Source organism: Euwallacea similis, chromosome 8 (assembly GCF_039881205.1).
Source record: "Euwallacea similis isolate ESF13 chromosome 8, ESF131.1, whole genome shotgun sequence".
In the NCBI taxonomy this organism is placed as follows: Eukaryota; Metazoa; Arthropoda; class Insecta; order Coleoptera; family Curculionidae; genus Euwallacea; species Euwallacea similis.
The window spans coordinates 2,675,712-2,697,010 of record NC_089616.1 but is presented as its reverse complement, the minus strand read 5'-3'; the positions used below and the strand labels follow the sequence as shown (position 1 = coordinate 2,697,010).

At 34.3% G+C, this 21,299-nt stretch overlaps 1 protein-coding gene across 3 annotated transcripts in view; it reads right to left on the bottom strand.

Moving 5' to 3' along the window:
• The window catches only part of LOC136410586 (uncharacterized), a 102,071-nt gene that overhangs the window by 65,053 nt on the left and 15,719 nt on the right, over positions 1 to 21,299 (bottom strand). Inside the window, exons 4-7 of one of the 3 annotated variants that reach the window (XR_010752260.1) lie at positions 16,561 to 16,753; positions 16,391 to 16,497; positions 8,480 to 8,774; positions 5,849 to 7,359 (exon numbers count right to left, since the gene is read on the bottom strand). Coding sequence is in view for 2 of the 3 variants with exons in the window: in XM_066392798.1 (XP_066248895.1) it covers positions 7,333 to 7,359; positions 8,480 to 8,774; positions 16,391 to 16,497; positions 16,561 to 16,753 (622 nt within the window). In the remaining variant the exon portion in view is untranslated. Of the gene's footprint in view, positions 1 to 4,664; positions 7,360 to 8,479; positions 8,775 to 16,390; positions 16,498 to 16,560; positions 16,754 to 21,299 lie in introns of those variants that run through there. The other 2 variants (XM_066392798.1, XM_066392799.1) reach the window with 2 other exon arrangements.

Here is a 21,299-nt window from a genome sequence, read left to right as displayed (position 1 = left end):
TTGGTGATAAAAAATTAAAAAAATTAAATAAAAACGCGAAATTGAGAAATATGTTTTTGGGAGAAGATAAATAGACCAAAACCGTTTTTTTGCCTCAAACCCTATATGCAAATATTTAATGGTTTAAAAAGTATAACATTTTAATTAAGATGCATTAGGTGTTTCGAAAAACATATCCATTGCCTACCTCCAAATGAGTAATTAAGTAGGCACATGACGCGTTCGCAAAGACGATTTTTGAATTTTCAATATTTGGTGTGTTTGTACATATTCCTTATCTATTGAACTAAATCAATATTTTTTATATTACTGACGGTACGCGCCTGCTAGAGATGCGGATAAAATTGATTTCTGCCGCATGTGCATGGCTCCGATTGCATTTATATCGACGACTTGAAAAATTTTAATGCGTTATAGTCCAGGAGAAAATGATAAAAACTACATAAATGGTATTCTGCAGGACTCGCGACTTGCTTCAAGATAACACTTAGGAATAATTTATGGAAGGAACTTAAATGAAATAAAGAACACATCATTGCTTGCTTTACTAACTAATTTATTTTTAAGGGGAAGGTATACATATATAAACATTTTGACATATAAAATACCTATTGAGTAATTCTAGTCAGTGAATATTAAGCATTAGTATCTATATTCTTCATGTCTTTTATTTTTGCTCATATTCATATAATGTATTGTCAGGAATTTCGGCATCACAGAAAAAATGCAGACCAAAAGTTTGGGGTGGAGGCGCAATATGTATTGGAGCTTTTAATTGAGTAAGTACATAAGAAGAGACAATTTTATTGCATATTGGAGTTAGGTCAATATACGATATTTTACATTGTAAAATTAATATCTCAAAGGCTAGGCTTGCATCCTGCACCTATAAATTGCAAGCGCTGTCTCGAATGGTTTATCAAATATATATACAAAGTTTTTCAACTAAGAAACAAATACATTTAGCGTGCTAAGGAATAAGCTGTTATTTATCTATGTTACAGTTACTTGTCCCGCAGCAACCTAGCTCCAATACAACAGCTTCTGCTGAGGGAATTTGGGAAGTTGCCATATAATGCGATATAGGCTAGCAAATTCTAGTGTTTTTGTAAGCCGACAAACTAGGGCCTTGTAGTTTGTTCAGCTCAAAAACAATAATCTAAAATTGACTTGTAAATTTATTGTCATTATTTTTCAGCTATTTACATTTAAAATTTAAATCTAGAGGTTTTTTAATCGCTTTTGAAAACTTTGCAAATGAGTTTTGGCGTTTTAGAATTTTAAAACATAGCGCTTATGATTTGTGTATCACATGTTCGTGCTGCAAAAATCCATCCCTATACATATAAGAGCGCTGCTGTTGTAATATTGTTTAAAATGCCCAGTAGTAAGTCTTTAAAAAGAAAAGTAACAGTGGGTAATTACATAAAAACTTCAAATTCACAATTAAAAGTAGATGCGAAATAATTAACTATATTAATGAAACAGACTACAGCTGTTATTGCAAAAATAAAAATGTGTGTAACTGAACAGAAAATTTATTTTCTGCGAGAAATATTTCAGTTTTGAAATTTTTAGTGTTTACGCAGAAATGCAATAAACACGAAGTAAGTATTAAAATTACACTCGCACACTTCATATTCATTTTAGTTACTTCTGCGTAAACGCAAAAAAAACAAATTTATAAATTCGTATAATTAAGTATATCAATTAATTTACAGGAAAACGTTTTTCGCATAAGTTTCGCTCGGAGCTTAAAGCTCTCCCTACATTTATGAAAAATTCAAAATGCAATTGAAAGAAATATTTACTAAATATTAGAATTATCAATAATCCATAGAACTACGTCAGAGGAGATAATTTTGCTTTTTTATACGTTTTCTTGGATATGTATATACCAAATAGATATGCTTTCGAAAAATCAGTAATTACGTTCACAATCAGTCTTCAGATAATCAGTCTTGACAGACAGAAGAAGTGCCAAAATGAGTTCCTCATGGATTAAAACATTGATAGGTACTCTGATATAGATGTACTAAAATAAGCACCTGAATTGATGGCGATGTGGAGCGCTATACTCGCATTACTTCAACATAACAGGAGTAGTCTGTTCCAGTCAAGCGGAACCACACCGAACTGGACAGAATAATGTCGGTTTTCACCTCATGAAAGAAGTTTTCTAAATTTTTCATAAAGAATGCAACAGATTCGCTTACACGATCTCCCAAATTTTTCCAAGTACTTCTTGCAAGTTTAGTATGATTCCACACTTAAACGTGTTATCCACACGTGTGTGGCTTCCAAGGACAGTGATAAGTGTTTACATACAGTTAGTTTATGTAGACAAAAAAGAAACAATGCCAATTTGCATTATTCCGCAAAATTTATTTATTTGTATGAACATACTTCCACACAACTATTATTGTCTTCGAATCACAACTATTTGAAGTGTAAAAATTGTACTTTATTTTTACTTTCATGTATATAACAATTATTTCAGTGATTTTTTAAAAAGTTTAAGGAATATGTTCATATAAATAATCAAATATGTAAATTACAATAAAAATATAAGCTTTCTTAATTAATATTATCATTTAAGCGTCTTACAAGTATCATTATTTTACTTCAATATTCAATAAATATATATATAGTATATATATATATATATTTTGCCAAATTTTCCTTCATATCAAAATATTTACGGATATTATTGTCATTGTAGTGGATGCTAGTAGTTCTTTGTAGGAAGCTTGTTTCTCTATTACGCTACGTTAATAAAGTATTATTTTGATGCTTTATTTTCCTTCACGCCTTCATTCATCACTATATTATTTAAGTACCTACACATATCTATACATGGCGTGGCAAGAATTTCATTTTCATCATTTTGTACCTTCAACATCATGCAGAAAATGGCATTGATTAGATATTCTTCTCATAGAGACACCCCAAAAAAAAATCATTTAATATTCGATATTACACATATTAATCTTTTCTGAAGATTTACTCTATTTCTCTCAAAAACAGGAGTGAAAATCTTCCTCTGAATTCACGAGTCATGTAAACACAAATTTAACTCCATTCAAAAATCATCATCAACAATGTTATATCTCAAGATTTTCTCAACCGCCGTTGATAAATTTTCCATAATTCATAAGGTATCGAGAGATTAAGCCAATTTTGCGTGGTTTCATATAAGTTTTAATCCACTTTGCTGATTAATTCTGTTCTCCTAGCAGGAATACATACATACATATATGCTGGATCATTTAATTTTCACGTTCCATTTGTTAGTTTTGTTCAACTTGTGGAAGGAATAAACAAAAAAAATCCTATGAAAGTTTTATTAGATTTAAATGCGAACGGATAATTGCATTGATTTGAATCATTGGTGATACACCCAAATCCGACCGAATTTTAAATAGCTTCATAGAAAAAAAATAAAATCTTCATTGAAATTCTTTTCAGAATTAATCGTTTTTTTTCAAAACATTGCTTATTTGTATAATATAATGTGTACTTGCAAAGTTGAGGAAAATTCAATATTTCTCCATGTGGGCAATTACCCACAAACATGTAAGACATAATACTGGTGTTAAGACCCGTGTCTTGTTAAATTTAAGTCAACGTGGCCACCGCAGTATCCGCTGTAGATTGTTATTTTTATTATACTTTTGTTTATGTATGACTTCAAACACCGTTTTTTAGGGTCTGAGCTGGTACCATTTGTATCATGTAAAATTATACTTCTTTGCCGGCTTGGGCACAATTTCGCTCGTTTTTATCCATATTGTTTAGTGCCTAAATCGTTAGTTTTTACCGATAAACCTTAATCATAGTTAGGAAGGTTATTTTTGCCCGAAACTGTGCCTCTGAGACTGGAAACTCAGGATGATCCGAACGTGATTATCCAGTCCATAATTATCTTCACGACCAATTTGCTAAGTCCCTTGACTTTGGCCCTACGAGAAGGATCATACGGACTTCTGCAATCTTCGCATAATATTTGTCGGCACTTTCATCTCATTTCAACAGCTAATATTTATTTTATAAATAATAAATTATCTGGTTCTTGAGATATTCCATCATAGATACAATTGCTCATAAATGCCCATCGACGACATATTTCCGAATTTCAAAGCATTGTAACGCCAGGTAATGCATGAATATTATTGGAGAGTCTGCACAAAAAACGTGAATATAAAACTAAATATTGAGTGTTGCAATTACCAGAAAAGGGGAAAATTTTCGGCTTCAAATCCACTAAAAGGTAATAGAAAAAATAGTAACATGGTGAATAAACTAACATACAGCACGTCCAGAAAGTACCTATGCCCAATTATCTTGGATAATTAAAGAAACATTCAAATTGGCATTTATCTATACTTGCCAATTCGCAAAATTTCAAGAAAGAAATATTTTAGTAGCAACACGAAGATCAAAAACTCTTATTTAATTTTTTTAAATTCCATTCCAATTTCGTGAAAAGGACGTTGTAATCAAATGACTGAGCCGCGAACTTCCCATTTTTAAAATTTTCGCCAGGGTTGTGAAAATTGGAAAATACTTTGATGTCGCGCGGGATATGGAATCCCTTTGATATGAATACTTACAAAACACTACATTTCCATACGTAGAGATTCAGAAGAATCTGATGGAAGTGAAAACTGCACCAAAGCTGCTAATAGAATTATTGTACTTTCTGGAGGGCTTTTATTCATTTCAGAAATCTGTGAGTGTGTATTCAAACGTGTTAAAAAGAATCACTCGTTTAGCAATTCTCACTGAAGATCGATGCCTAAGTTATAAAAAAACTAAAAATAATAATTTTTCTTTTGTAGATTCTATTACGAGCTTCAGATCTGACTAAAATACGTTCTTTTTGCAATAAAGTTTCAATAACCCTATTGTAGCACATTTTATTATGAATACTAAATCGTTCAGAGAATTTAATTTTCATTATTAAAGTTTTGCGGAGGAACATAAGCTTCAGGAGAGTATTTCGCACGAGAAGATTTTAAATCCTGTAAAAAATGCCCATATCTCCGAAGTGTATTTAAATTCCTAAAATAGTGTTTCCTGCCTACATCTACTGAAAATTTTACATGAAAATTTATACAATTATACCTTTTCCCTTTTTTGCTTTAAACTGATGTTTAAAATTTCCCTTAAATACCCAAAAATCGCCGAAAAAAAAGATAAAAGAAATACCAGGTAGATATTTAACGTAGATGAACCAAAAACTCCAGTTTCAATGCCAGAAATATGCCCTGAAGCTTTTAATAACTATTTCAAATAATGGTTTATAACTAAACGGTAATGCCACAGCAATTTTCCATGCAAACTCTCCTTCTTTTCGGACACTTTTTGAAGTTTATTTATCAACTTTATCTTTTATTAAAAGTTTGCTACACTGAGCAGTAACGTAGAAAGTTTTATTATTTTTTAAGCTCTCTGGGAAATTTAATCTTATTGAAGTTTGCCTAAACTTAAAGTGTATCAGAAAGATACTTAACTCCGGTGTAAACTTGCACCTATAGAAGAAAACTTTAGACATGTAAGACGTGAAGTTTCCATTACTGATTTATTTATTTAATAATAAAATTAACTGCTTTAATGCAAGTTTTTCTAGAATATGAAGGCAATAGTAACTTGAATTAACCTTCTCTTCTTTGAAACTCTACGTTTGCCATCTATAACTCAAATCTCTTCTTAGTCCGTTTAAGGAAATTAGTACTGACCTATCTGATCGTTAGCGACTATTTTTTTATCAGACCTGACTGAAACGTGAGTTAATCGAAATCACATCGGAACTGTGCTGCATCCTTAAACTGAATTAAAATTTGACATTTTGCACAGTGTTTTTTACATTCTTACAATTAACATCGATATGCAATGAGCGACCGAAAAATGTATGTATATAATATAAAATTTTTTTCCTCATGAAGAACTATAGCAGTCGCCTGGATAACACCTATCTAAACCCGATTAGACAACAATTTTCCTAGATAATAATTAATTTGAATCTTAACTTGGAATTTCTATTAAACGTTCATCAGTCAAGAGGCATAAAAGCGCACTACTTATACGTAACAACGAAAATGTCTTATACAAGCATTTTACTTCAGACTTCAAACGTTTCAGCGAGTTTAGAATTTGATGAATCGAAAATCTTACATTTCAAGCACAAAATCGCCATATCTATCACATTGAAAACTCAAATTCCATTGGGAAATTTTAGTGAATAACCACCTACCTCGAAATATTCACAAGATGAACATTTTATATTGATACACATTTAATATCCGTCACTCATTATTGGAATGTTATCTGTGTAAGTGGTGGTTTCTTGGAAGGAAGACAGTCGTTTATATGAGAAATATTGATAATTATTTCGAAAAGCTGCTCTTGTATTGTCAGACATAACATCTATGTCTATCGTTAAATTCGGTCGTTTGGATTGGTGGTAGTTGCAGGTGTTGATATTTAGAGATATGCAAGGGCCGTGTCAGTTAAAGACTGGGTTAGATATGTTACCTATATACCTATAATTAATGTTCATCAGCCTCAAACTCAGAGTGAAACTTACTGTAATAATAGTTTCTCTGTAGAAATATTTAGAGTATAATACAATGCATCGAAGCATTAAAAAGTACCTAAGTTAGTTAGCCTTTTCGTACATTTTTCTTGAGTTCTCTGTACAGCAGGTTACCAACCATTAAAAATATATTCTGTGGCGAAGCCTATATCTTATATGCCCCTGAGGGTCATACGAAAAAATATGTGCCTCTAACTCTCCTCTGCAGGGTTTCACACCCGATATCAGCTAAAACGAATCTTAATGATATTTTGTACTTGCAAGTAAAATGTATGCTAGGCTGAATTAGTGCATTGTCAATTTCTAATACATAGTTCCCCGTGTTTCTATAAAAATAAACGCCTTGCACGCTCGTATTCAATAAACTGTTAATCAACATCGACTTCACTACAGGCCCAATCAAAGAAACTTCTGAAAGTGACGGGGAAGTATGTAATAACAAACGGATTCATTGATAAACGCAATGTCCAGCCTTGTAAAACAATTGTTTTTATCAGATATCCAGAACGGTCTGTAGTACCTCTGATTGACTTTAGCACTTAACTATTATCTATAAATAATGTAACACCAAACGACAAACGTGAAATCCCATATTTTAATTTGTAAAATGCTTGTTGACTGACGCTAATCTAGTAGATGATCTCTTCAAATTATTTCTTATTTAGACATTTTTAATGGCTGATCATTTAGTCCTTTTAACGCATAATACTGATGATGCAGCTTTACTTACACTCTTACAGGATATATCCAGTGTAGCCCCCCTGAAACAAAAGAGAAAATGCTCTTAAGTGCCATGAGGAAACAACTATTGGGTAAATATTTTGAAATTTGAACAGTTGATATTCGAACTAACTCTCAAGAACAGGAAAAACAAAATAAATTTTGAAAAAAAATGGGGAAGTGTTTACATGGTTAGAAAAACCGGACATGGCCACTGAATGGTGGGTAGAATTCAAGTGAAGTTGCACAAGGAAAGCCCAAGAAAAAGTCTAAATCTAGAATATCCTGAAAAGCTTCAAAAAATCTAATGGGGACAGGTCTGGCGAACGTGCTGGCCAATAGAAACTTGAACATTATCGAACAGATTCTTCGTTTAAAAGGGGCTCTAGTGCAAATGTTGCCACAAGAACCAACACACTTTTCACAGCTATATTTTACTTTACTCCAATCGCTTACAACACCACCACTTGAGTTGAAAAAAATCTTTCGTTTCATTTTCCGCATTACTTCTACTCCTTATTACTTTAGCTGTTTATAATTTTAAAGGTCTTTCGCATTCGGTCCCCCTCGGACTAGAGATTATTAAAATTAATTAAAAGTCATTTGTGAATTGTAGGTGTTCACAAAATACATAGATAAACGACATCAAATAACCGTACAGGAAATTTGCGATTCTATTCTACTTTCGGTCGTCTGCCAAATTTATTCCGAGCTTAAAGGCGCAAAACGACCCTCTATAATATCGCCCGCCTTCAGTTCCCTCTTATTTCTACCCTTCCTGGGATTTTTATGTTTATATTGTACCTGCTGGGTTAGAATTAGCTGACGAAAATAGAGAAGAGAACGATATACTTCTGGGTCAAATGTCAAGTGGATAGACAGTAAAAATGAATAAGAGGGCCAACAAGGAAGTGAGTTGTCAAGATCCGAGTCTTTCGCAAAGAAAAGCAAAGAAAATAAATACCAACTTGAAATAAAATTAGAGTTGCTAGAGATGTGCTTGTACCTTTAAAAGAGACCTGAATTACGTAATTACAACTTCCAGGTATGTATTTATTACTGGAATAATTTGCTGAATATAATATGGAAACAGGGGAAACTGCCAAATACCTATAATGCATGCAAGATACACAACGAAACTTAATCTAAGATGATAGATACCTTTCTACTTACTCGGAACAAGTTCGGGTCGAAAAGACTAGGTGAATGGGATCGTACGCGGATTCCCCCATGTCTCGTATAGGGTGAATAATCGGAGACAAATCTTGTCATTTGTCCCTCATGTCCAAGTTTAGCCCCAGGGGCTAATAAGTCGGGAAATGTGATAATACCTCCTCTTGAAATACTTCTTTCTTCGCCCGGTAGTGGACCCTCATCCTCATCAGGCATATCTGCGGCGAACATGGTTTCCTGTGGTTCCCCCATGTCGTACGAAAAATGATCTGTGGTGTATCTTCTGAAAGAAAATGTAGTGTTAAAGATCCCTTGATGAATATTTGTCTCGGGAAATTGTCAAATTTGTAATACTGCCTCTGGTGCCACGATTATCTCTTGTGGTTTAAGTACACAGAGATGAAAATTGAATTTAAATAAGGCATTTAAATTAGCTGGGCGAAATTTTCATAATCTAAAGCCGTTATTCACTGCGGCCGCTTATTATCCCCGGCGGAACGGATGAATATGTGGGTTTCCTTACCGCTTTTGGAGCTATTATGTAAAATGACTGTGAGATCTGTAGAATAAATAATCCGTAATTGTTTTTGGAATTACTCTCTAAATATTCTGGCACGAATGCGAGCAGAATTAGAAATACAGGTTGTCTAAACTGTACTAATTGCTTTCATCTTGGTTGCCAATGGTGCACACGACGAGTGACAATTTAGCAATTTCGAACATACAATATAAATCCACTAGTATTATCATTTACTAAAATCGACAATATAATGAGAAGGTTTAAACTGTTTTGACTAACTGATGGCCAAAAATGTTTTTCCGCCGCTTGGTCGACTTGTCGGGTAAGTCGAAAGTTGAATAGAGATTGCATTCAGAGCCGTTTCTGGGTTTATCAAGCAAGTCAATTTCGCTACCTATACAGGGTATTACTCAATGATAGGCCGTAGTTCCAAGGGCGCATTCCTGAATTAAATTCAAATAGACAAGTTCGTGTTAACATGTCCTAGAAAGTCTGGTTTTCAAGATACAGGGTGTGAAAAGTAAAAAAAATGTTTTTTAAAATTAATATCTCTGTTAGGACTTGCGACGTATTGTTATATCATGGATTATAGTTATGTTATTTATTAATTTAAATGTTCAAAGTGAGTTTAAGAAACTGATGTTACGCCCATGGACAACCCCAGCCATTGGGTAATACTGTTGGAATTCCCAGCGTTTAATACCCATCTTCGGCTGAAGGAAGTTATTTTATGATTGGGATTTCCAGCACTATTCTTTGTCAGACTAAAATTACGAATCTAAATTAAAGGTACCGCCAAACGAATACAATGGCTGGACTCCAATAAAAGCCCAGCGACCATGCCTCTAAGTGCTACGCTTTAACGCGACAAGGTAGCCTAGAAGCCGCTAATGGGGCCTTATCGGGAGTACGTCTATGGGTGTTACACCGCTGTATCAGTACTTAAAGAGGGTGCGAAACTGAAGAGGCTCTCTTTTCTCGCTACTTCATCACGGACTCGTGCGCGCTAGATTCTTCTCGTCAACATTCTTTAAATAATGTATCTTTCCATATTGTATATTTGTTAACGTTACCAATAAATCTTTGTTAAGTTAAGAAGGTTTAGTTTCTCTTATACGCGAAAACAGTGTCCCTGAGACTACGAACTCAGGGTGGTCCTTCATAATCAATCAATCCAGTCCACGATCTACGTAGTTCACGGTTATCGTATCGAAAGGGGTGAATCGACCCAATCAGGTACACGCGCCAAATTTGGACCAAATAATCTCAAAGATCCTTTTGCCGATTTTGTTGAAATTTGTTAAAAATTGATTCTATTTTAATAGTTTTTTGATATGCAATAAAGTATAATAGTTTTTATTCTTTTTCCTTGAAAACGAAGTAAGATGAGGAATAATAACAAGAGACGAAAAAGTTACATTTTTAGCTGCTTAATTCGAAAAAAATATAAACATTTAAAAAAAGTCAGTGGCGTACATTAAAAAAAAATATTATTCGTAAGACTGCCCTCCGGAACGGCACTGGAACTCACAATTATCATCAAGTTAGTGTTAACTTAGTGTCTTATTACAATGAATAACAGAGTCAAATTTTAACAAAATCAGCAAAAGGTTCTTTGGGATTTTAATAAAAAACAATTTTTTTTTCACTTTTGATACCTTGTATCTTGAAAACCAGACTCTCTAGGACATATGTTTATATGAGCTTTTCTATTTGAATTTAGTTAAGGAATTCGTCCTTTCATCATTAAGTAACAACCTGTATAGTGACACATATCATCATAGAGATATTTCAGGGGGCAATAGGACTCTGTAACATAATTCGAAAATGCTAATAGACCCATGGTTAAAAATGCACCATTTTCGATATACAGGGTGGCAATTTTTTTCATATTTCCTGTTTTTCTTACTTATGCCTTAAGTTAAATTTTTTAAATTTCATACACCTTTAAATCTTTAACAATAATCGACAATAAAATGCCCAAATCGTCGATAACCATATTCAGGATGTTGTATTTTTTCGGCTAATGTACTATTTTATGTATCTTTTTTTAGAACACCCTGTACAAATTCAAATTCCACACTTAAATATCTTCTTCTGGCAATATTTTCGTATATTTCGCGGTTTTCTTAAAATTTGCAAAAATACCTATTGATGCAAATCAAAAATGTAAGGGAAGTAAGGAAAAAAATTAACATCCGGCTCATTTATCAATTATCTGAAGCAATGCGTAACATTTAATTAAATTTTTTAAAATAAAAATAAATCTAATTTCAAAAATTTAACTCGGTATACGTGGGAAAAACAGACATATATGAGAAAAAATATGAAAATTTTTCACCCAATATATTGAAAACGGTATGTTTTTGACTATGGGTCTATTACCATTTTTTTATTATTTTCCAAAGTACTGTCTCTCCCTGAAATACCTCCATAATTTTATGTTATACCTGTATATGTTTGACGTATTTTTCCCATAGCAATCTACAAATCGTGCCTTTGATGCTCTTAAAGTAAAATTGTGACTGACTAATACCCAGACTGAAACTGAATAATTTCCAGAGATATTTTTACTCATGAGGAGACTTTAGAGTTTGCAAATTCTCCCGGAAATATTTGCATAATTAAGTTTCCCTTCTACAGTCTTGGAAGATACCTGCGAATATCTTAAGCCGGCCTAAGACAACTAAAAGCTTGAATGTTTGAGGGTATGAAATTCTTGTTCAGGGACAAAACTTACAGAAGGGCAAATTCCCATAATGGACAAGTAAAGTTTCCAATTTTCTCGAATGGAACTTCCTTTGTAAATTTACATTCGGGAATTTCATTTGCTGGTAATAGTGTTGTAAACTGAAAGCCCACTTCGGCTTTTTAGCGACACATTTCACAGGAACAGTTTTGGAAAGTCGTCAATGGCTTTTACCAAACGGGTTTTATGTCAGGAAAATGCTCTGTTTGATACTGGGAAACTGTTTTAAGAAAATATCATGATAACACAGTTAAATCTTCAGTCCCTCACAAAATACCCATATCGCCGTGAGATAAAAAGCTTTCATAAGCAAATCGACCCATCGATTAATCCACAAGATCAGCCAAGTGGATTTTCCTGGATAAGCTTCACTGTCGCTGCCAGTTAAAATTGGTCTAATGGTTCGAAATTAAAGTCCTTGAAGCATGTGAAACATAAAGTGGATTTATGGAATCACTTTGTCAGCTATCTGTTGCTAGATTGCTCTAAACCTAACAACGGCTTTGCTCAAACAGTTTAACAGGGATATAAAAGGATTAAACAATGCCGTGCATGGCGTAGTTTCTTATTGCTGGATAAAAGGGTATTTTGATGCTTGGCTGAAATAGGTGCCAGACAACATTTTTTTTTTTAATTGAGGATATGGAAATGAAAACGGTGGTTGGTTTCTTTGCAATACTTAGTACTTTTCTAAAATTGGTAGAATGGACACTTGGATCCCGGAGTGCCAGTGGAGGAAATTGTGGCATCTTCTCCCCTAGAAGATTATAAGTTTATAGATAAGGTATCTACTAATTTTAAAGGCAAAAGGGCTCATCCAGATTTTCCGCCGGATCATCCTCAAATGTTTAAATTTGAAAAACCTGAGATTAAACGACTTTAGCTGAGTTATGCACAGTAAATATCCAAAGAACCGGTACTTGAGTGGCAGTAATTACTTTCCAAACCTTTTTCGAGAACAATTTTTCATGAGAAGCTTAAAAGTGACAAAAACTCGGTTATGCTTTTTCTGTGCATAAAGTAATTTAATTAGACCTCCTTGGTTTGTAATTTAATAGCTGTTCAAAATGTACCCTCAAAAGCAACAAGAGTGTTGGGATTTGATTGATTATTGGGCTGTAATCGCCATTAAGGAAGCAGCTTCCAAGACGAAGCCATTAATTTTATGAATCTTGAAGTTAATTTAGGGTTTCCAAGATATATTCTTTCTTAGAATGTGATACGTTAGGCGAAGTTTCACAAAATCGAATGGAATTTAGATCCGACGTTGTACACACGCGTAACAAGTAATAAAGATGAGTGATCCGATTTGATCTAAGAAATCTTTCAACATTAAGAGTAATTTATTTGGAAAGGGATTTTCTTGGAATATGAACAGCTCTTTCGAGATACTATACAGTCTTTCTAGAACGCAATCATGCGGATTTCGGTAACCGTAAAAGATCCGTGGTCGCTTAATTTGGAACAAAGTTGTGCAATTTGGTTAAAGAATATGTGGTTTTTGGACATTTTGAACACACGTTCTGGAAATAAATTATTGATAAAGCGGATTATCTCTTAAATTTAACAGTTGAGTTCCTCCTTGGAGGACAGCTTCTTATGCAGGAAACTTATGGGCGGCATTACATGCCGCGGGACTCTGTTATTGTTGTAATATAGAATCCTGGATGTTGAGCAGAAGCGCAAATTATCTAGTTTATCCAGAAATTTAGAATCTTGACAGTATCGGTGAAGTGTTCAGATCAATCGTTTAATAGAATACTGCCCGATTTTAAAGAGTTCAATGAGAGAAGGAAATATCATTCCTCAGCTGAGGAAGCTATTCATACTAGATTTGAAAATTAGTTGTTTCCATCTAAATAGATCCCTTGGTATTGGACAGAAGTGCAATTAGTGGATCCATAAATCTGGAATCCTAATAGTACTATTACCAACATTCCTAATGAGTAGGGCATGTAATGCATTTGCATCAAAATAATTTAAATCGAAATAATTAAGCGAGTACTTGTGTGCCATTACAAAGCCTGGACAAACAGATGCTTATAAGCTAGAAAGTTTAACGCAATTTTCAACTTTTAATTGAAATGAAAACACAAGTCCTTTATGGAGGTTCCATTTAATTCGATTTTTCACAGACGCCTATAACTTCTTTAATTTCATCTCAGGAGAGAGCTAAGCCAGGAATATCTGAGCAAAGCCTTTACATAATTTCAGTTAATTGATATTTGATTTAAATTTCCTTCTAGCCTCTTTTTCTTAATCGCCTTTGAAATTAGGAGTTGGACCTCGGCAAATAATTGCATTCGTGCCTGGTAAATGAGATCCGGAGTTGCGGAGTTAAAGTTTGAGGGTGACCACTCTTCAAAGAAGTCTTTGCGGAAATTAGGCTTTTAGCTTAACATACTTTGGTTGACACGTCACTTAATGGTGTTATTATCGGTTTATCTTGAAAAGGAGTTCAGTATCAGTGTACTGATGTGACTTCCACAAAAAGTTGATGGATCTCTCAAAAATTCTTTTAGCAATATCGATCCATTCCTTAGTTCCATGTGTCGTCTTCAGAAAAATGGATTCGGAGAATGGGCAATTGAACGGCCGGCAAAGTTTCCCGATTTGACACTATGGAACTTTTTTCTTGTTGACTATATAAAAACTGTATACTGATTAGTTACATAATTCTGAACCAAAGCCTTTTTTTAACTTATTTACTAAAAATCGCTTCATCTTCAATACGATGTTCAATTAATTAGAAAGGGGCCACGAATTTTAAATGTTCAGTCACTTTGGCCAATTTCAATTTATCTCCATTAAGGAGCGTTGCTAACATTTTATATAGAAATTGAAGAATTCTACGAATTGGCTGATTAGGTGTGCTATATTTAGCTCAAATCCATAAATGCGCGTATTACTTTTTAGAAGAAACCTGGAAATACAACGATACCACCCACACAAATTTCGCATTTGACTAAAAATTTAATCAGCTTTTATTTAATAGTATTTAGGCGCTTAAGGATGCCAATGCCATCTCATAGACGTTCTTGTATCCGTTTCAAGATTGTTTAAGTTTTTGTCGATGAAACTTCTATTTGTAGATTCGCGTGGGAGGAATTGGCAAACTGCTTTAGCCAGATTCAAGCAACTAAAGCAATTATTTACTTGAAAGCAGCTGTATCATTTTTATCAAAATTTCTCTGAAAGTTTGCTTTCTAGGTAGCGTTGTGTATCAGAAATTACCTAATCGATTAGCAAAATTAATAACATTCCTGAAGTAAAATGAGGGCGAAGTGACCCTTCTAATGGGGTTGAATTGGTTTTTGATTCAAAGTTTAGCTATTAGTTCTGTAATTGAATTGAGTTCAGTGATCGGATTTGATAAAGGTCAACAATACATATTTCAACAGACCCTTACCCGTGGCCCTTAGCCCCATTTTGTTATTGGTAATTCTGAGTCACAGAAAATGGAACAATATTGTTTGCTTTCACAAGACACTTCTTGTATCCCATTCGTGGACCCTCTTGATACCCAATGCTACCGAATTAGCACGATTTGTTTTTGCATTATATTCTTTATCCCGAAATCCCTTTTACGCAATTTTTATATTCTTTTTTTTCGATGCAAAACTCCCAAAAACTGTCAACAAATCAGATAAGAATTCGCCTATCGTTACAAAATTCTTTTGTACCTTTGACCATTTCTCATATCATGCAATTTAAATAAAATCCAGGTTTCTAATAAAACGTTATTTGACCACCACATCACAAAGGAGGCCCCGGATTTGGAATTTCTACTTCTCTTTCCCTCCCAGCATAAAGCGGGAAAATGTCCTTTATAATAGGGAATTGTATTTGCGAAACAAAGCCTGGGACCTGGAAAAACCGAAATTGCTAATATTCGGTTTTTACGGTTATTCCCTAAAGTGTCTCTCAATCATTTTGAAAATTGCTTTTTCGATGTTTCAATGACCATTATCAAATCTGGAACGGAGTTAGTATTGTTTCAAATTAGTTTTTGGTTCTTCGAACCTGATATTTTATGTGGAAGGGTTACTCTCTAGAGCGAAGTGGTAAGAAACTGAAGGGCTGACTGGACAATTTTGATATGACTATGAGTGCTAATATATACCGCAATTTGTACATGATGATATTGTTATGGATATTTTTTGCTCATGAAAATCGGTTAAGGCATATTCGAAACTTAAGCTTGTAAAAATGACTAAAAAATGTGCCGTTTCGACTATTTTTCTGGGTACTGAAGTATTGCCTAGTCCTTTTCTTTCGTGTTTATTTCGAGTGTAAGATAAAGCATTTCTCAGCATTTTAAAGCACAAAAATTGAGTTCTTATGTGAAGGAAACATGAGAAGAAAATCGATGAAATTAATTAGGCGGAGAGCAAACTCAAACTAAATACCATAATCCAGCGAAAACGCAAACGTTTCCACATTGCGGTTAATGGAGTCACATAAAGCACACTTAATATTCTCGTTCATTTACGTAGACCATGACAGCTAATAGGATTTGGTGATTTATTTTTGCATGTCAATAATCGTAGATTTAAAAGGTTTTTTGTTGGAGGGTCTCCGTCATTAACTCATACATGAAACTGAAAATGTGTGGTAATGTGACACTCACCCAGGCTGATTTCTACCCATTTCTTTTAAGGCGGCAGCTCTGGCAGTTGATTCCTCAGCAATTCTTTGTTGTTGCAGTTCTCTAGCTCTTTCGGTTTTAATTAGCTCCTGAAAACGTTAAACCTAATTTTAACCAACTACCGTGCTTATGCATAATCGAAAGTTTATTACCTTAAGGTGATTGAACGATCCAGTTTGCGGAGGGTAACTAAATAGATGTCTACCTCCCGAGAGCCTAAAAGATGTAGTCGGCCTCCTTCTGGGTTGACTTGATTGCACGTGTTCCAAATACGGTAGAAGATCTTTAGATACAATTTTTGTCCCTATGGGTGGGGCCCAGTTCATTCTCCCGTAAACGGGTGTCCTAAAATGAAAATTTAGCGTCAGCAAAAATCCATATTTTATTGTTTAGAGGCAAAAACATGAACAGCTTGTTTGGAGAAAATGAACTGCGTTGGATATGTTGGGCTACAAACAGCAGTTGTAAGCATCAGCTGCAAATGGCGAAACGTCGAAACTTACGAAAATGCGATATTTTCCATGCTCCGTTAACAATTTATTGTACTAAACACTAAGGATTACATAATAGTTGAATTGAACTTCGTTTCTTCCGTATTAGTGACGTTTATTAAATTTTACTGGATGCTGAAAGCAATTTATAGTCAAGATGTTTATAGAATACTGGTCCATAGAAAATAAAATTTGATCATTTTAATTTTTATATGTGTAGGATGGTTCGAAATCAATGTGATTTAGGTTTTCCCAGAATCTGGGGAATATGTTAAAAAACGTTTCATGAGCTCGGTATTAAAGAAAACAATGATTAATGTAACCCCCATTCCACTACCGTTTCCGGTTTTTTCTTTACCGGAGGTTTCTCAAACATTGACACTTGTAGGAGGCACTCATTAGTTTAGCAACCCGACTCTGAATCGAGAAATGATTAATACTGTCTTGAGGCAGTTTTATGAGTAAAATCCCATCCCTTCGAGCAATATATATTTGGGAATGAGCTGTACAATCATCTATTAAATTACATAACATCATTGTTCTTCGATGATGCAGTGCCTCCCTCGCTTCTGCATTATAATCTTTACTGTAACCATTTCTCTTGAAGACATATTTAACCGTTACGAAAATAGAACACAATTGTATATTTGTCGCTATAGTTAGACGATGTTAGAAATAAATCCTTTAATATCCTGCATGTAAACATCTTCAGAGTAAAGCTGCCTGCTGTTTGAGGTTTTCTTTCGAGACAATATTATACTTTCACGTGTCGTGGTTGCCACAAACTCGCGTCTACATATATAATAGAATAAAATACATATAAAACAAATAGATATCTGCAGTAATAAATTGTCACCACTTTAAGGAACCCTAGGCTAAGTAAGGACTTCCTATCAATTTTTCTGGAGTCGTATGCATCTTGATAAATCGCAAGGCTCCAGGAGCAGTCTAGTTTTGCATACTAAAATATCAATTTCTACAAATGCATTAGAATTCTGAGTAGACACCGGGGTCAGGAAAAGTCTATACTTAGGGGCTTTACCAAAAGAATTGAATAGGGGAAACGTTGGAAAAATCCATTGCGAGTATTTCAGATATTTGGAGTTCTAAAATAGCTGTATCACTTTAAGGAATTTTAAGCAGGTCTAATGAATTTTTTTAAGAACTTGTAGAAACGTGGATTAAATCACTAAATCTTATCCCGAAACATCATAAAAAGTTTCCCCAGGTTACACATTGAAAAATTATATCAACTTTCACTCAAACTTATTATGATATTCAGATTTCCACCTACAAAGTTTAGTATTTATTGTTCAATTCAATCAAACTCATGAAATATTATTTTCTGAGTTGGGTTAATCAAAAATTGCTGCTGATGATATCGGGAACAACATATCAATTACCATTCAACACCCTTGACGAAATCGTGAAGTGTTTTATTCGATGACTTAAAGAATCAATTATTTCCGATGGATGAAGGGTGCGTGTTCTCAAAGATCTATTACCCACCGGCCATATTACTGGCACCAAAAACCCAAATGCAAACTACACTGTAAACCCACTACAAACTTTCCCGGAGATTGTTTTCCCCATGGAAAAAAATTCTAGAACTTCGAAATCAATTTTCACCCACGAGAGCTTTTGAGCTGTATAAGCTTCAATAGGGATACATTTCGGTATATTGTGGAGGAAATAATAATAAAAAGATGGGAGGTCTATTTTTACCATAACAATGCCTAACAAATATTCAAGTGTTACTGGGACTTCTGGGCAACTTTTCTAGTCACTCTGCTTTTAACCCAGATCAGGAAGGAGACCTTGAAGATACAAAATTTGCGTCATAAAAGGCGATTCTGAACATAAAATTGAGAATTGTTATTAGAAATCAGCAAACTTGAATGAAGGGTAGGGGGATTAAGGTATCCGGGTGAGGTCTCTTGATTCCTGAAGACGAAACTGGTTATATTTATATAGAAAAATGCCTAACCGAAGTTTTTGATTATTTTATTAACAATCAGAACTTTATCAAAAATCTTGTTTTTGGGAAACTAAAACTTGGCATTTCAAAGAAAATTGTTAAGCTGTAACTTGGGGAATTTATCTAGAACTTAAACACAAAGTTCTTCAGAACATTGTGCAACTGTTCTTAGGATGCATTCGGGTTCTTAGTAGGAAATACTTAGGGCTTTTTAAACCGCACCTAGCTAAATGGCTATTATAAACTTACTCTGCAAGGTCATTACAAGACTATTTTTCAAAGATCATGAAGCTCCGATTTAAACCGGACTTTTTCGTGGGAGTTTGTTATTCTCGGGCGAGATTTTTTTCAAAAACGAATAGTGTAAAACTAAATACTTCAAGTCGAAAATATACATTTCGACCCCCCAGGTTTCATGAAAGAACGGTTCCATTCATGTAGCTACGATGCCGTATATAAATCAAACAAGTGAAACGAACGGTAAAAGCGAGAAAGGACAAAAGATGAATTAGAAATCCGCATGGGGACGAAATTTCCGTACGATTGGAGCTTTGAAGTGTAGAAAGCTTAATGGAAGTGGAATTGGAAAATCCGTAAGCATGTCGGGTAAAAGTAATTTGAGAGAGACACAACAATGCAACACGTTACGGGTAAATAAGCGCTGTTTTATGGATATGATGTTTTAGCTAGTGGAAACCTGTGCAGATTCAACATTTTCTTCCTCGTTATCTAGTTACGTAAATGCGAAGTAAACTTATGCAGGCAGAGCAAATTTGTCTATTTCACAAATTGCATCATCGTGATAAAATCAGAGCAACAGGGAATTTCGTGGAGAGTTGGCCCATTGCCACGGTATAATTTCTGTTCACTATACTGCCTGCAGTATCTCTTTCCTTTCATAAATTTAAACAAAGACTTATATTTAAATTTCATAATCTACTTTATTGAAACTTAGTTTCAGAGCTCTCAACTCGCATTTTGATAATAATACGGAATTAAGACTTACGTCCAGTTTCCATTATGTAATGTTTTGTATGCAAATGTTTTATCGGGAGTTGAAAAACTAGTTTTAAAGGCATTACGTTTCAATCCATGTGTGAAGTATTGTTATGTGAATCTCATCTCGTTCTAAAATCTATAACAATTCCAAGAATAAAATTGCATTGATCTTCAGGCCGACGAAGGGTAGGAATTTTTCAATATGTAACAATAAATATCGGGTGTCAATGATATAGATAACCAAGATATTTCTCCCAAGTATTTTAGCATATTTCGAAGTAATGTTGGGCGCTCAGGGTTCCGTTCGATTCATCTGCATGGAACATTAACTTTTACCCTCTTGCGGTATAATTTTAAATACACGATATCAATACACTTGCTCATAGATTCGAAATGATTTAAATCTCCTGGACAATGAAGTTAGTTCCTAATGATTCCTTCTACGGGCACAGATAGATTTAACTACGTTCAATGAATTTGTTATCAAAACGAAACCTTCAGAAACAATTTTCAACATCAATTTATTTCCGACCAAGGTCACGGGATTCATTCCTGAAAGCCTTAAGGTGTTGCGCTGTGTAGGTTTTCCACGGTTTCATGGCAAAAACCGTAAAGAGGGATTTTTATTTCCTAAGAGCAAAATAAAACGAGCGTAGCAGTTAACGTGGGATGTAAAAACGGCAAAAGAACCTGACTGAGATGGTATAGCTTCTGGAGAAAAATGTAGCATTTACAATGGGCCCTCTTGAGGATTGCTCAAGTTGCTGATTCAATGCTTTCTTTTCCACTGGTTGAAAATAGGCCCTCATGCTTGAACGCAATTCAAATAGACTTAGCCAGTTTACGAAATATTTTTATTCATTTGGTTTATGGGCTTTATTGGCATCTCGATAATGGAATTTTCATTTACAATGGAATTACGCCAAATTAATATAGAATGGAATGGGCAAATGAGAGAGAGAGCAGATAAAGAGAGGAAAATTCATCTGGAACATGGGACCGGACCGTTAAAGTTGGAAAATGGAGCTTTGGCCCATAGCAATTAATCATCGACCCATTTAGAGAAAACTTGTTGATTTCGAGCATTCATAAATTTTATTCACTCATTTGCATTTGACTGGAGCATTAGAGGGTCTTGAAATCTTCATGTCAGTGTTTTTCACAAATTCCACAATTTACTGCTTTAGAACATATAAGCTTTGAATTTGCACCTTTAGCCTTTAATTAACTGATGTAGGTAGTTTTGAAGTGCTCACTTAAAGAACTCACATCCTCAATTGACAAGGATCGATCAAAAATCGATTTAGACAGTACCGGATTCACTGCATATTTTCCCCGTCTATTGAATCGTTGTTGCACCATTACTGTTGTTATATGCCAAATCATAGAGATTGATAGGAGCTTCTGAGCTCTCTAACGTCAC